This window comes from Hemitrygon akajei, chromosome 3 (genome assembly GCF_048418815.1).
Source record: "Hemitrygon akajei chromosome 3, sHemAka1.3, whole genome shotgun sequence".
Taxonomy (NCBI): domain Eukaryota; kingdom Metazoa; phylum Chordata; class Chondrichthyes; order Myliobatiformes; family Dasyatidae; genus Hemitrygon; species Hemitrygon akajei.
In genome coordinates, this window is record NC_133126.1 from 82,442,743 (window position 1) to 82,459,513 (window position 16,771).

Here is a 16,771-nt window from a genome sequence, read left to right on the forward strand (position 1 = left end):
TACAGAAGTGAGATATACCAGCTAGTTGAGTGTTGTCACAGCAGCAACCTTGCATTCAATGTCAGTAAGACTAAAGAATTGTTTGTGGACTTCAGAAAGGGTAAGATGAGGGAACACACACCAATCCTCACAGAGGGATCAGAAGTGGAGAGAGTGAGCAGCTTCAAGTTCCTGGGTGTCAATGTATCTGAGGACCTAACCTGGGCACAACATATTGATGCAGCTATAAAGAAGGCACAACAGCAGCTATATTTCATTAGAGATTTACAGAGACGTGGTATGTCACTCAAAACATTTGCAGATTTCTACAGATGTACCATGGAAACCATTCTGTTTGTATCACTGTCTGGTATGGTGGTGGTGGGGGTTGGGGGGTGCTACTGCATGGGATGAAAGCTTCAGAGAAGTGTAAAATTTGTCAGCTCCATTGTGAGCACAAGACTCCATAGTATCTAGACATCTTCTAGGAGCAATGTCTCAAAAAGGCACTGTCCATCATTAAGGACCCCTATCACCCAGGGGCATGCCTTCTTGTTATTGCTACCATAAGGAAGGAGGCATAGAAGCCTGAAGGCACACACTTAGCAGTTCAGGAACAGCTTTTTCCCCTCTGCCATCCGATTTCTGATGGACAGTGAACCCATGAACACAAAGTCACCACTTTTTTTTAAAGCCTATTTTTTGCACTACTTATTTAATCTAATTTAATTTAACGATGCCGGTGATATTAAATCTGATTCTGATTCAAATGGCTTTTAAAAATCAACCAAAGCATATATGACTTTAATTGTGTATAGTCCAGACACAATCAGACCACAAATTCCCTTCCCTACAACATGTTAATGACCTAGATGTGTTTTTTGAATATTCTAATCTGGCCGTTCATAGTTATTGCCTCTGAAACCAAGTTTGCATCACTTGATTGATTTAGTTTAAGTTGCCAGTGTGCAGTGGTACATTATGTTCTCCTTTCACTGGGTCTCAGGTCCAAGCTTCTGAATTGCTAGTCCAACAGTGTTGCTATTCCTGTCTGCTCCAGCAGTGAACATGCTTTTTTTTCCAAACAGTGCCCTGGCCTGCAATTCCATCTCCCCATGTGCATGAATTAAAATCAACTTTGCTGAAGCAGGATTGCTGAAGCATGCACTGAGCCACAGGAAACCTTGCCGTGACCATTGCAAGCTCAGTAGGTGGTTTCATCTAGTTTACTGTGCTGCTGACAGCTAGTTACCACATCAGCAACTATTTTAAGTTTCTTTCCCATTATGGTTTAAAGGTATTTTTTATGACTAGTATAGTATTTCCGAATTATCTCTGACAAGTATAAACACAAGAAATTCTGCAGATGCTAGAAATCCAAAGCAACATAGGCAAACTCAGCAGGTCAGACAGCATCCATAGAAGTGAACAAACAGTCGATGTTTTGGATCGAGACTCTTCCTCAGGACTGGGAATGAAGGGGGAAGATGCCAGAAGGAAAAGGTGGAGGCTAGCTAGAAGGTGATAGGTGAAGTTTGGGTGGGAAAGTAAAGGGTTGGATAGGAAGAAACCTGATAGGAGAGGTGAGTGGACCAGAGGAGAAAGGGAAGGACTAGTATCTGTGTGAGAAAAGTATTGTTTTGGGGAATTAAACTTATCGACAGATATGATTGTTCAGGTTGTTGCTGTGTAAGTTTACTGACAAAGGAAATGGCTGTGATGAAGCAGATGGGCCCATTAGTTACATTCTGTGCAATAAGGTTCTTTGTTGTGAATGCAGATGTCTTTTAGTTTGGTATTATTTACTCCTCATTGAGTTTAAAAGTGAAATTAAACTGTGCAGCTGGAGTTGTTGTGCCTATTGCATCCTTGGTTGAATCATAAAAAAATTACTACTTAGAGAGAGGCCATTTTTGGGGCTTTGGGGTTGCAAGCATCTTCTGTCATGTGGGAATTCTGTTTGTGATCACATATCTGATTGGTGAACAGTGTGGGTTGCAAATAGTTCTCTTGTGCAGGACCTGTTGATGCACCATCACTAACTCTCCGAGACATGAGGCGAGATATAGGCTTTTATTGGCTGGAAGAAAGAACAAGCAGCAGTTGACCACCATACTACATCCTGGAGACTGAGGGCAGGCTCAGGCTCCAATCGCCTTTATACCGGGGTCCGTGGGAGGAGCCACAGGAGCAGTCAGCGGGGGGGGCGTGTCCAGACAGGTAGATGTAGTTCACCACACCTGTATACACCTAAATATAATTTGTTAGTTTAATGAAAATTTCAGCCTCAATCTCTCTTTAAAAGTGCTCAAGTTGTCCCGTTCCTGTGTTTATAATGGCAGAGAAGGGAGCCATTTGTTCGTACTGCTTTGCTGCTTACTCCCAATGGACCAATCCCATTCCCTATGTCCTTAATTCCCTATATCCCTTATTCTCTCAGATAAAGGCATCAACGATTGATCAAATCTTTAGAGAAACTAATCTGATCATTTTTTCCTTCTCAGAATAAATCCCTTTCTCTTTTAGTTAATATAATAGGTTCTGCTTTCACGTTATTTCTGTAAAGATGTTCTGTAGTCTAAAAGCATTGTTCATAGAAAGATTATTTTTAAGCCATCGTTCCTTAAGTTTGTCATAGCTAGGGGAGGTAGTGGGGATAGACTTACACTACCTATTAAATGCTCCCAAAGACATGTGTCTCAAATAGCCTCTGACAACCAAGTCCAGCTCCTGGCCATCATGTGTTGTTCAGCTACTTAGCCCAGTGGAATCATTTCTAATGACAGGAGAAAGGGAAAAGGCAGGTTATTGATATCTTAAAACCAGTCGCTTCATGAGTCGTGGTTGGCAGCTCAGCTAGGAGATGGAAAACTCTTGATCTCAAACTTCGGCTGCCTTGCTATTATATCCGCTAATGGGGACGGCTTTGGGAGGAAACTCATTGAACCTCAGTCCTCGAGGAAAAATCCGGATCTGGAGCAACCCACATTGAGTTCCACACTGACTGGCAACTCCTGTGAAGCCGCTGGTGCCAAACTGTATCGGTCTCTGCTGTTTCTTTGGATTCATCAGCTGTGTGGAGAGGGGAGCCTGATGCATGGGCACCAGCTTGCTCTCTATTTCATACTGTCCTGGTTTGCATATCACATAGACAACTGGAACACAACATCCGTGGTTGACCCCAAACAACGGAGAGCCTCATTTTTAAGCCCAACCTTACTTCTTCCTTTTTTTTTGTAATTTATTTTTTATTTAAGTTCATCAAATGTCCATAAGATGTATTTCAAACATTGTACATATATATCATATAATCATATATATCACAAAATCTCCACAAAGTATTTATCTGGGGTATGCACTTATAGAAAAGAGTGGAAAGAAAAAACAAGCAAAAGGAAAGAACTATGTACAAGTAGGGAGTGATCTCTTTTTTTTTACACCAGATTCATTGATTTGTGAGAATAAAATCAGGCCTATGAGGCATTATGTAGTTAAACCATTTTTCCCAGTATGAATCAAATTGTTCCAGTTTATGATTAACAGATGCTGTTATCTTCTCCATTTTGTAAATGTCCATTGTAATGTCCATCCATGTATTTAAAGTTGGGCTCTCCTGTGATAACCATTTCCTAGTAAGAGTCTTTTTACCAGCCACCAACAGTATATTCATTAAATATTTATCTCTTTTCAACCATTCTTGAGGTATATATCCAAAATATATGGTCTTACTCTCCAAGGGTATTTCACATTTAAAGATGTCTTGTAGGGCATTTGTGTATCCCCCTCCAATATTTTTTGATAACAAGGCAGTCCCAAAAAATATGATAATAATTTGCATTTTGATTTCCACAATTTCTCCAGCAAACAGGGAGGTTACTATCATAATGGGATTCCTGAGAGGGTGTAATAAAATATCTTATCAAGTTTTTCCATCCAAGCTTGCTCCACTTCTGTGAATTGGTACACTTCCATTGATATCTCCATATTGTTGTCCATTCTTCCTCAGATATAATTATCCCTCCTTCCTTCTCCCATTTTGTTTTAATGTATGAAGTCGAATATGTTTTAAGCCCAAATATTTGAAAGACTCTGTGTGCCATGCCCAGGGGTATCGACTTTCAATTTCCCTTGGTGGGCTATAGTAATATGAAAGTAATTGGGTTTTATCTATGTTGATCTTGTATCCTGATAATTGACCATATTGTTCAAAGGATTGCATCAATTTAGGTAAAGAGTATGTTGGTTGCCCTAGATAGATCAAAATGTCATTCACATAACAAGCCAATTTATGCTCTGTCCCTTTAATAGTAATTCCCCTGATATCTTCACTTTGTCTGATGTATTGAGCTAATGGTTCCAGATATAACGCGAAGAGTAGTGGTGACCATGCACAACCCTGTCTCATGCCCCTTTCTACTGTAAGACTATTTGATAAATATCCATTGATTTTAATCCTAGCAGTAGGATTGTCATATAGTGTCTGTATAGTTTTAATAATTGTGTCTTGGAAACCAAATCTATGTAAAACTCTGTAAAGAAAATTCCAATTAACCAAATCAAATGCTTTTTCAGCGTCCACGCTTATCACTATTGCTTCGATTTTATTTTTTTGTATATGATCCATGATATACAAAAAAAGCATTAGTGTCCTTCGTATATTGTCTTGAGTCTGGCGTTGTCGTATAAAACCTGTCTGATCATTACGTATCAGTATGGGTAGAAACTCCTCTAATCGTTTGGCCATGATGTAGGTAAATAACCTATAATCTACATTAAGAATGGATATTAGTCTAAATGACCCACATTCCATTTTATCCTCGCCTTCTTTCGGTATAGCTGAGATTATCGCTTCCTTCCAACTGGGTGGCATTTGTGCCTTTTTTAGAGCCCAGTTCAGTGTGGGGAGTAAAACAGGAATTAACTCATTTTTAAATTCTTTGTACCACTCTGCCGTATACCCATCTGATCCTGGTGACTTGCTTAATTTAAGCCTACTAATTGCAGCTTTTACTTCAACTTCAGTTATGTCAGCAGTCATTCTTCGATTTTGTTCTTCGCTTAAAATGGGTAACTCTAGAGAATTCAAGAAGGTGTCAATTTGGGTCATGCTTCCTCCTGGAACTTTGGAATATAGCGTTTTGTAAAACACTTCAAGACCTTCTTGAATTTCACTTAGCTTATTTTTTATCATTTTTGTTCTTGGATCCCTAATTCTATGAATTGTATTTTCTGCTATCTTTTTTTCCCGTTTCCATGCCAGTATTTTCATAGATTTTGATCCACTTTCATAATGTCTCTGTTTCAGAAACATTAAGTTTTTCCTGATTTCTTGTGTAGCCAAATTATTTATTTCATTCCTAATTCTTTTAATTTCCCCTAATGTATCCTGTGCCAAATTCAATTTGTGTTTTTTCTTTAGTTCCTTCAGCCTATTTTGTAATTCCTCTAATGTTTTATTGCTTATTTTTTTCTTATATGAAGATATCGCTATAATGTTCCCTCTTAAGACCGCCTTCAGAGTATCCCATAAAATGGGAGGTGAAACCTCTCCATTATCATTAAATTCTAAGTAGAGACTAATTTCTTTTTTAATTTGTTCCTCAAAGTACGGATCGTTGAGTAGACTTGAATTTAGTTTCCAAATAGTATTCTTTGGTTGTAGGTAAAAATCAACGATAAATATATAGGTACATGATCACTTACATCTATTGTCCCAATTCCGCAGGTGTTTATTTTGTCTTTGTCTTTTCCAAATGTTATGAAATAGTCTATTCTTGTATATACAGAATGTGGAGCAGAATAATCGGTGTAATCTCTTCTGTCGGGGGAAAGGTCCCTCCATATATCAATTAAACCAACATCCTCAAAAAGTGCATTAACTTACTTATGGAAGGATTTTGTTTCATAGGTTTTTCTATTGGAAGAGTCTAAGTTTGGTTGTAATTGTAAATTCCAGTCTCCCCCCACATAACAGGATACCTTCTGTTTCTGTTACCATAATATCAGTAATTTTCTGAAAGAAACCAATATCACTTCCCGGGGGTGTATATATATTCAATAGAATAACTGAATTGCCATCTATATTACCCCTTACCAGAATATATCTGCCTTCTTTATCTCCCATTTCAAATATTTTTTCAAAACTTAGCTTACTTGAGATAAGAATAGCAACTCCTCTCCTATGTCCTGATTTATATGAGGAGAAAACCAGATTAGTGAAGCCCATTCTCTTTAGTTTTTTATGTTCATTATCACTTAAATGAGTTTCCTGTAAATATACTTTATGGATTTGTTCTTTTTTCATTTTGGATAAAATTCTCTTACGTTTGATTGGATTTAATAGTCCATTTACATTAAAAGAAATGAATTTTACTTTGTCCTTAGCCATCTGTATTTATCTGTCAATGTATCATTGAAATTAGAATAAAACTTAATCGATCTACTCCCAGAACAAATAAGAACCAAGAAACTCAAATAATAACAAAAATGGCAATGAACGTGTGATTCCAAGGCTGAGGACTCTAGTAAATGACCCTGCGTTGAGCTAGAGGAAATGTCTAGCTCTGGGGGATAACCCCTTCTTCTTGTGAGTTGAGGGCCCCCATTGCAGTATTCATAAAAGTCAGTGCACAAATCCATTACACAGGAAAGATTTCCCCATGTACTCCTATATATACATATATATATATATGCACACACACACACACATATACATACACACACACACACACACACACACACACACACACACACACACACACACACACACACACACACACACACACACACACACACACACACACACACACACACACACACACACACACACACACACATATATATATATATATATTCTCATTTTGGTGGAGAAAAAGGAGTGAGCCAATAAAGAATAACAACTAAGTAATATAAAATCCACATTATAATAAGTATTTCTCAAGATAGGGATATCACCGTGTACTTTTGCTTCTGTTTAGCTTCTCAACGTTTTTAAAGTTAGCCAAACCTTATGGCTCTTGTGAAGGGGATGAGGACTGTCTTTGGGAAACTCCCGGTCTCTTCCTGATATGTTTCTCTTGGCCTCCTCCCATCTCCTGCCTTCTCGTTTCTCGCACTATTTCCCAAGCCGAGCGGGACAATTCCTCAGCCAGGCTTTCTTTCATTTTGGTCATGCTGACGGGCAACCCTCTGTCCTTCATGTCTGTAGTCGCCTCTTCCACTGTCTGGTACAACTGCGTCCTTTTGTCATAAAACACTCGAAGTTTAGCAGGGTACAGAGTTTGAAATCTAATCTTACTTTGCTTTAATACTTGCTTTACTTTGGAGTATTCTTTGGGTTTCTAGAGGACCGGGAGAGGGGGTGGTAATCTTGGTCGAAATATATTAATTTATCCTCTAAAAACACTCTCTTCTTACCCCAGGCCCTTCATAGAATCTCCGCCTTGGTGCTGTACCAAAGGAATTTAATTATTATTGAGCATGGTTTTCTATCCTGGGTAGGTCTTGGGACTAACGTGCGGTGGGCTCTTTCGACTTCCAGCTTCATAGCTGGGGGAAGCTCCAGCGTGTCCCGCAGTAACTTTCCGACAAACTCCGTATTGACGAGCCCTCCGCTCCTTCGGGAACATTGTAGATTCTGATATTTTTCCGCTGTGATCTTCCCTCCAGGTCAAGCAGTTTACCTTCTTGGTGATGTATTATTTTTATTGTCTTGCTCAGTATCCGTTCCACATTTTGAACGCGATCTTCCACCTTCTCAGTGCGAGTCTCTGCCACCGCTATTTTTTGATTAACACTGGCGAGCTCTGCCTTCATATCACGGAGCTGCTGCTCTATTTCTTTCTGGAACTCCCTTATCTCTTTCAGGATTTTGAAGATATTCACTGCTTCATCTGAAAGAGGCCCAGCAGCTGCCTCGCTAGCACGCGGTCGGGTAGGAGAGCCGCACGCTGCACTCCTCTCGGACGCAGGCTCCGCAGTGTTGCTTTTTTAATTTCCATTTCTTCTCCCCATTCTTGCCCCTCTTTTCAGTTCAAATATTTTTTGAAAAATATTATATTTGACGGGTTAACGGGGCTTAATACGCATTTTTCCGGAGGAGCTAGTGACTTAAGCTGCCATTCTTGACGATGATGTCACCGGAAACCCCAACCTTACTTCTTCCAGTAATAAGGTATGCTTTTGGTGTAAGGATTAAATGATCTGCTGCATAGTGATTATTTTTTCATAAAACATTGATGTCACCATCCTCTGAGATACATTAGCAGTTTTCCATACAAGATTCTCCTTCAACCCTGAAATCTTTGGGGAGTTCTGCATGCCTCCATTTTTCTTGGTCATCTTTACATCCCTGACTTTCTTTCCTGCACCAGTGGCAACTGGGCCTGTAGACTTCCATGCCTGAATTGTAGAATGTATAAATCTCTTTCAAAATCTTTTGATCACCTGAATGAATATCACTGCTTTGACACAGTGTTGACTTTTCTTTAATAATTTTCCTGTAAAGTTCATGGGATATTTTGACTCATTTGAAAGCATTCTTTAATTGCAAGTTATTGAAAGTTTACTAAAATATCTGCTGCAGCTATTGTGATGACTGACAATGCTTAATCTTGGGCGCTGTCTGCACAGAGATTGCACATTCTCCATAAGGCAGTATGATTTTCCTTCCACACCAAAAGATGTGCAAGTTAGTAAGTTAATTGGTCAGTGTAAAAAAAAAGGAGAGAAAAGATGAAATATGAAGGTAAGCTAGCCAGAAATATCAAAGAGGATACCAATAATTTTTTCCATAAGACCATAAGATATAGGAGCAGAAGTAGGCCATTTGGTCAATCGAGGCTGCTCCACCATTCAATCATGGGCTGATCCAATTCTTCCAGTCATCCCCACTCCCCTGCTTTCACCCTGTATCCTTTGATGCCCTGGCTAATCAAGAAACTCTCTATCTCTGCCTTAAATACACCCAATGGCTTGGTCTCCACAGCCGCTCTTGGCAACAAATTCCACAGATTTACCACCCTCTGACTAAAGTAATTTCTCCGCACCTCAGTTCTAAAAGGACTTCCTTCAATCCTGAAGTCATGCCTTCTTGTCCCAGAATCCCCTACCATGGGAAATAACTTTGCCATGTCTTTGCCATGAGGTACCCCCTCATGCTCCTGAACTCCAGGAAATACAACCCAGGAACTGCAGAACATTCCTCATAAAGTAACCCTTTTATTCCTGGAATCATTCTTGTGAATCTTCTCTGAACCCTCTCCAATGTCAGTATATCCTTTCTAAAATAAGGAGCCCAAAACTGCACACAATGCTCCATGTGTGGTCTCCTGAGTGCCTTATAGAGCCTCAACATCACATCCCTGCTCTTATATTCCATACCTTGAGAAATGAACGCCAACATTGCATTCACCTTCCTCACGACCTACACAACCTGGAGGTTACCATTTATGGTATCTTGCACAAGGACTCCCAAGTCCTTTTGTATCTCTGCATTTTGAATTCTCTCCTCATCTAAATAATAGTCTGCCCGTTTAATTCTTCCACCAAAGTGCATGAGCATACACTTTACAACATTGTATTTCATTTGCCACTTCTTTGCCCATTCCCCTGAACTATCTAAGTCTCTCTGTTTCCTCAACACTACCCACTCCTCCACCTATATTTGTATCATCGGCAGATTTAGCCACAAGTCCATCAATGCCATAGCCCAAATCATTGACATTCATCGTAAAAAGCAGCAGTCCCAACACTGACCCCTGTTGAATTTTTTGAGGATGTGACCAAACGCATTGATGAAGGTAGAATAGTAGATGTAGTGTATATAGATTTCAACAAGGCATTTGATAAGGTACCCCATGCAAGGCTTATTGAGAAAGTAAGGAGGCCTGGGATCCAAGGGGACCTTGCTTTGTGGATCCAGAACTGTCTTGCCCGCAGAAGGCTGTGGTTGTAGATGGCTCATATTCTGCAAGGAGGATGGTGACCAGTAGTATGCTTCAGGGATCTTTTCTGGGACCCCTACTCTTCGTGATTTTTATAAATGACTTGGATGAGGAAGTGGAGGGATGGGTTAGTAAGGTTGGAGGTGTTGTGGATAGTGTGGAGGGCTGTCAGAGGTTACAGTGGGACATTGATAGGATGCAAAACTGGGCTGAGAAGTGGCAGATGGAGTTCAACCCAGATAAGTGTGAGGTGGTTCATTTTGGTTGGTCAAATATGATGGCAGAATATAGTATTAATGGTAAGACTGTTGTCAGAGATGCCGGCTGGTGGTGTAGTGACATTAACGCTGGACTTCGGAGTGAAGGCTTCCGAGTTCAAATCCAGCTGGCTCCCTTGCACACTTTTTCCATCCGTGCTGGGTTGAGTGATGAGCTCGCAACTCGGCCTCGTAAAAACAAGAAAGCCTGCTAAAAAACCGCCGTCACGACAGCGTCCCGATGACTCCACTTGGAGTTAAGGGCCTTCTTCTTCTTCTTCTTCTTCTTCTTCTTCTTCTTCTTCTTCTTCTTCTTCTTCTTCTTCTTCTTCTTCTTCTTCTTCAGAGGGATCCATAGGACACTCAAAGCTGCTGCGCAGGTTGACTCTGTGGTTAAGAAGGCATACGGTGTATTGGCCTTCATTAATCATGGAATTGAGTTTAAGAGCCAGGAGGTAATGTTGCAGCTATATAGGACCCTGGTCAGACCTCACTTGGAGTACTGTGCTCAGTTCTGGTCGCCTCACTATTTGAAGGATGTGGAAACCATAGAAAGAGTGCAGAGGAGATTTACAAGGATGTTGTCTGGATTGGAGGAGCATGCCTTATGAGAATAGGTAGAGTGAACTCGGCCTTTTCTCCTTGGAGCGACGGAGGATGAGAGGTGACCTGATAGAGATGTATAAGATGATGAGAGGCATTGATCATGTGGATAGTCAGAGGCTTTTTCCCAGGGCTGAAATGGCTGCCACAGGAGAGCACAGGTTTAAGTTGCCTGGAAGTAGGTACAGAGAAGATGTCAGGTGTAAGATTTTTACACAGAGAGTGGTGAGTGCGTGGAATGGGCTATCGGTGATGGCGGTGGAGATGGAAACGGTAGGGTCTTTTAAGAGACTTATGGATAGGTACATGGAACTTACAAAAATAGAGGGCTGTGGGTAATCCTAGGTAATTTCTAAGGTAAGGACATGTTCGGCACAGCTTTGTGGGCCAAAGGGCCTGTATTGTGCTGTAGGTTTTCTATGTTTCCATGAACTCCACTGGTAACTATCAACCAGCCAGAATCCCTTTATTCCCACTCTCTTTTTTCTGCTGACCAGCCAATGCTCCACCCATGCCAGTAATTTCCCTGTAATTCCATGGGCTCTTATCTTGCTAAGCTGTGTCATGTGCGGCACCTTGTCAAAGGCCTTCTAAAAATCCAAGTACACTACGTCTACTGCATCTCCTTTGTCTACCCTGCTTGTAATTTCCTCAAAGAATTGCGGTAGGTTAGTCAGGCAGGATTTTTCTTTCAGGAAACCATGCTGGCTGTGGCCTATCTTGTCAGGTGCCTCCAGGTACTCCGTAATCTTATCCCTAACAATCGATTCCAACAACTTCCCAACCACTAATGTCAGGCTAACAGGTCCATAGTTTCCTTTCTGCTTCCTTCCACCATTCTTAAATAGTGGAGTAACATTTACCATTTTCCAGTCATGCGGTACATTGCCAGAATCTATTGATTCTTGAAAGATCATCGTAAATGCCTCCACAATCTCTCCAGCTACTTCCTTCTGAACCCGCGGGTGCATTGCATCAGGTCCAGGAGAGTTATCCACCATCAGACCATTAAGCTTCCTGAGCACCTTCTCAGTTGTAATTTTCATTGCACATACTTCACTTCTCTGACATTCTTGAATGTCCGGTATACTGCAGACATCTTCCACTGTGAAGACTGATGCAATGTGCACATTCAGTTCCTCTGACATCTTTTTATCTCTCATTACAATATTCCAGTGTCATTTTGTATTGGTCCTATATCTACCCTTGACTCTCTCTTACCCTTGAAAAAGCTTTTAGTATCTCCTTTGATATTAGTCGCTAGCATCCTGTCATAATTCATCTTTTCCTTACCTTCTTAGTTTCCTTCTGCAAGTTTTTATAAGCTTCCCACTAGCTCTGGCTTCCTTGTATGCCCTCTGTTTGGCTTTTACATTGGCTCAGACTTCACTTGTCAGCCACAGTAGTGTACTTCTTCCCTTAGAAAATTTCTTCTTAATTGGAATATATCTGTCTTACACTTCCCTTATTTTTTGCAGAAACTCCAGCCATTGCTGCTCTGCTGTCCTTCCTGCAAATATCCATTTCCAGTCAACTTCATCCAGTTCCCCTCTCGTGCCATTGTAATTTCCTTTATTCCACTGAAATACTGAAATTCCCTCTCAGATTTCAATGTGAACTCAACCATATTGTGATCATTGTTCCCTAAGGGTTCCTTAATCTTAAACTCTCTTATCACCCGCAGATCATTGCACAACACCCAATCCAGCACAGCCGATCCCCTAGTGGGCTCAACAACGAGCTGTTCTAAAAAGCCATCTTTTAGACATTCTACAAAATCTCTCTCTTGAGGTCCAGTACTGACCTGGTTTTCCCAATCCATTTCATGTTAAAATTCCCAACAATTATCATGACATTGCCTTTCTGACACGCCTTTTCTATCTCCTGCTGAAATTTGTAATCCACGTCCTGGCTGCTGTTTGGAGGCCTGTATACAACTGCCATTAGAGTCCTTTTACTCTTGATATTTCTTAACTCAACCCATAGAGACTCTACACCTTCCAATCCTATGTCATCCCTTTCCAATAATTTAATATTATTTCTTAAACACAGAGCCACACCACCCCCTCTGCCTACTAACCCATCTTTTCGATATACCATATATCCTTGGATGTTCAGCTCCCAATTGCAGCCATCCTTTAGCCAAGTTTCAGAGATGGCCACAACGTCATACTTGCCAATCTGTAGCTGAATTTCAAGATGGTCAATTTCATTCCTTATGCTGCGTGCATTCAAACACAACACTCTCAGTCCATTTTTTGTTGCTTTCTGTTTTAACTGCACCAGGCCGCTATTGCCCTGTAACTCATGCCACTGGCTTTGATTCGGCCTCCTTTCCTGCCTGTTCTTTCTATAAGCTCTGTTGCACACCATCTTTGATTTATTTTTGTTTTCCTCTTCCTCAGCCCTACCACTCCGATTCCCATCCCCCTGCCAAATTAGTTTAATCCCTCCCTGACAGCTCTATTAAATGTGCCTGCTAGGATATTGGACCCCTTTGGGTTCAGGTGTAACCTATCCTTTTTGTACAGGTCATACCTCCCCCAGAAGAGGCACCAATGATCCAGGAATCTGAAGCCCTGCCCCCTAAACCAGTCTCTCAGCCACACATTAATATGCCAGATCATGCTATTCTTGCACTCGCTAGCACGTGGCACAAACAGCAGTCCTGAGATGTCTACCCTGGAGGTCCTGCCTTTCAACTTCCTACCCAGCTCCCTGAATTCTCTCTTCAGGACCTTCTCCCTTTTTTTACTTATGTCATTGGTACCAACCATGTACCAAGACTTCTGGCTGTTCACCCTCTCCCTTCAGAATACAGTGCACCAGATCCGAGACATCGCGTACCCTGGCACCTGGGAGGCAACACACCACGCGGGTATCTCTATCAGGCTGACAGAACCTCTTGTCTGTTCCTCTTACTATGAAATCCCCTATGACTACTGCATTCCTCATCTTCCTCTCTCCCTTCTGCACCACGGAACCAGGCTCAGTGCCAGAGACCCGATCACTGTGGTCGTCCTCTGTCAGGTCACACCACTCTACCGCATCCAAAACGAGATAACAATTACTGAGGGGGTTGGCCACAGGGGTGCTCTCCACTATCTGAGCTCTTTCCTTCCCTGACCGTCACCCACATATCTAATTCCTGCAGCCTCAGGGTGACCAACTCCCTGTAGCTCATCTCTTTCTCCTGTTCACTCTCCCTAATAAGCTATATTTCAGATATGTAAAGAATAAAAGAGAGGCAAGAGTTATTGGACCACTGGAAAATGACTCTCGAGAGATGGTAATGGGGGACATTGAAATGGGGAATGAACTTAAGCATTTTGCGTCAATCTTCACTGTGGAAGACACTAGCATTGTACCAGAAATTCTTCAGTGTTGGGGCAGAAGTGAGTGTAGTTGCTATTACTAAGGAGAAGGTGCTTGGGAAGTTGAAAGGTCTGAAGGTAGATAAGTTACTTGGACCAGATGGACCACACGCCAGGGTTCTGAAAGATGTAGCTGAGGAGATTATGGAGGCATTAATAATGATCTTTCATGAATCACTAGATTCTGGAATGGTTCCAGAGGACTCTAAACTTGCAATGTCACTCCACTCTTTATGAAGAGAGAGAGGCAGAAGAAAGGAAATTATAGGCCAGTCAGCCTGACTTCAGTGGCTGGGAAGATGTCCATTATTAAGGATGAATTTTCAGGGTACTTGGAAGCACATGATAAAGTAGGCCAAAGTCAATATGGTTTCCTTGAGGGGAAATCTGTTGGAATTCTTTGAGGAAATAACAAGCAGGATAGACAAAGGAGAGTCAGTGGATGTTGTTTGCTTGGATTTTCAGAAGGCCTTTAACAAGGTGCTACACATGAAGCTGTTTAACAAGATAAGAGCCCAAGGTGCTACAGGAGAAATACTAGCATGGATAGAAGATTGGCTGACTGGCAAGAGACACAGAGTTGGAGTAGAGAGGGCCTAATCTGTTTGGCTGCCAGTGACAAGTGGTGTGCTGCAGGGGTCGATATTGGGACTGCCTTTTTTCATGTTATGTCAAGGATTTGGATGACGCAGTTGATGGCTTTATGGGCATGTTCACAGAAGATACAAAGATAAGTGGAGGGGCAGCTAGTGTTGAGGAAGCAGATTGGGACTTGGACAGATTGGGAGAATGGGCAAAGAAGTGACAGATGGAGTATAGTGTGCGGAAGTGTCTGGTCATGCACTTTGGTAGAAGGAATAAAGGGATAGATGTTTTCCAGATGGGGAGAAAATTCAAAAGTTAGAGGTGCAAAAGAACTTGGGAGTCCTTGTGCATGATTTTCTAAAGGTGAACTTGCAGGTTGCGTCAGTGCTAAGGAAGGCAAATGCATTGTTAGCATTCATTTACAGAGGACTAGAGTATAAGAACAAGGATGTGATGCTGAGGCTTCATAAGGCACTGGTCAGACCACACTTGGAGTATTGTGAGCAGTTTTGGGCCCCTTATCTAAGAAAAGATGTGCTGGTATTGGGGAGGGTCCAGAAGTAGTTTCTGAGAATAATTCCAGCAATGAAAGGGTTAACATATGAGGAGCATTTGACAACTCTGGGCCTGCACTCATTGGGGTTTAGAAGAATGGGGGGTGGGATCTGATTGAAACCTATTGACTATTGAAAGGCCTAGACACAGTGGATGTGGAGAGAATGTTCTATAATGGGGGTGTCTAGGCTCACAATTGAGAGATGTCCATTTAGAGCAGAGATGAGAAGGAATTCATTTAGCCAGTGGGTTGTAATTCTATGGAATTCATTGTCTCAGATGGCTGTGGAGGGAAGGTCATTGAGTATATTTAAAACAGGAAGTTCCTTTGGTAGGCAGGGCATAAAAGGTTACAGGGAGAAGGCAGGAGAATGAAGTTGAGAGGGGTAATAAATCAGCTGTGATGGAATGGCAGACCAGACTTGATGGGCCTAGTGGTATAATTCTGCTCCTATGTCTTATGATCTTATGTAAATTGCCCCTAATGTGTATGTGAGTGGAAGAATTTTGGGGGAGTTAATGAATGTGTGTAGAATAAACAATGGATTAATGTAGGATTAGTGTAAATGGGTTGCTAATGGCTAGCACAGACTTGGTGAGCTGAAGGGCCTGTTTCTATGCTGTATCTCAGTATGACTCAACAACTTCTGTGAGAAGTATGGCCAGGTTATCAGTCTCTACAAATTGTGACAGGGTTTTATCCTTCTGGCAATAGAATTTCAAGCTCCTACTTTGTTATTGGAAGCTGTTCATATGGAGCTTTACTTCTGAGAGTAAACCTTGTCGCCAGAGGGACAAATGCTGTCCCGCACAAGGATAGCAACATCCATCAACATTGACATATGTTCATGCAAATACCAGGCATCAATTGTTGCAAGCCACAACCATCTAACTGGAAGATGTTTGTACCTGCCACAAGGACAACAAAAACCCCAAGTGCAGCAAAATCTCCTGTCATCTTATTTTTGTATTCCAGTCTATGTGAAACCTCTAATCATTTATTCCTCATATTCTCTCTTCATTTTCCTCAATAGCTTGCTTACTACAAGCAGAACTAGTGAATTATGAGCGGGTGAAGGAATATTGTCTGAAGGTCCTGAAGAAGGAAGGGGATAATTTCAAGGCTCTTTATCGCTCTGGTGTGGCCTACTACCATCTTGGAGATTATGACAAAGCGCTGTATTATCTGAAGGAAGCAAGGAACCGAGAGCCAACAGGTAAGGGATCTTTTTCTTTCCTCTGTCTAACTTGAGGTGCATACAGATATGTGTAGAGTTAAGTGTATTCTCCATTTTGTTTCTCAGACATATCGAACCAAATGAGAGGGAGACACTTTAACATTTAATGTGACACTTTAATTTTTAAAAAAGTGCTGCGCAAGGAAGCGCTGGTCATAATGGTCTTCGTGCCATTGCAGGCTGGTTCTCTCTCAATAGTTTCATGTTACTTAATGCTGGACCACAAAAGAGCTACG

The 16,771-nt window shown here is 41.4% G+C and overlaps 1 protein-coding gene across 1 annotated transcript in view; it reads left to right on the plus strand.

Moving 5' to 3' along the window:
- The window catches only part of LOC140725159 (tetratricopeptide repeat protein 9A), a 115,868-nt gene that overhangs the window by 78,762 nt on the left and 20,335 nt on the right, over positions 1 to 16,771 (plus strand). Inside the window, exon 2 of the mRNA XM_073040245.1 lies at positions 16,332 to 16,514. Within this exon, the coding sequence (XP_072896346.1) occupies positions 16,332 to 16,514 (183 nt within the window). The remainder of the gene's footprint in view (positions 1 to 16,331; positions 16,515 to 16,771) is intronic.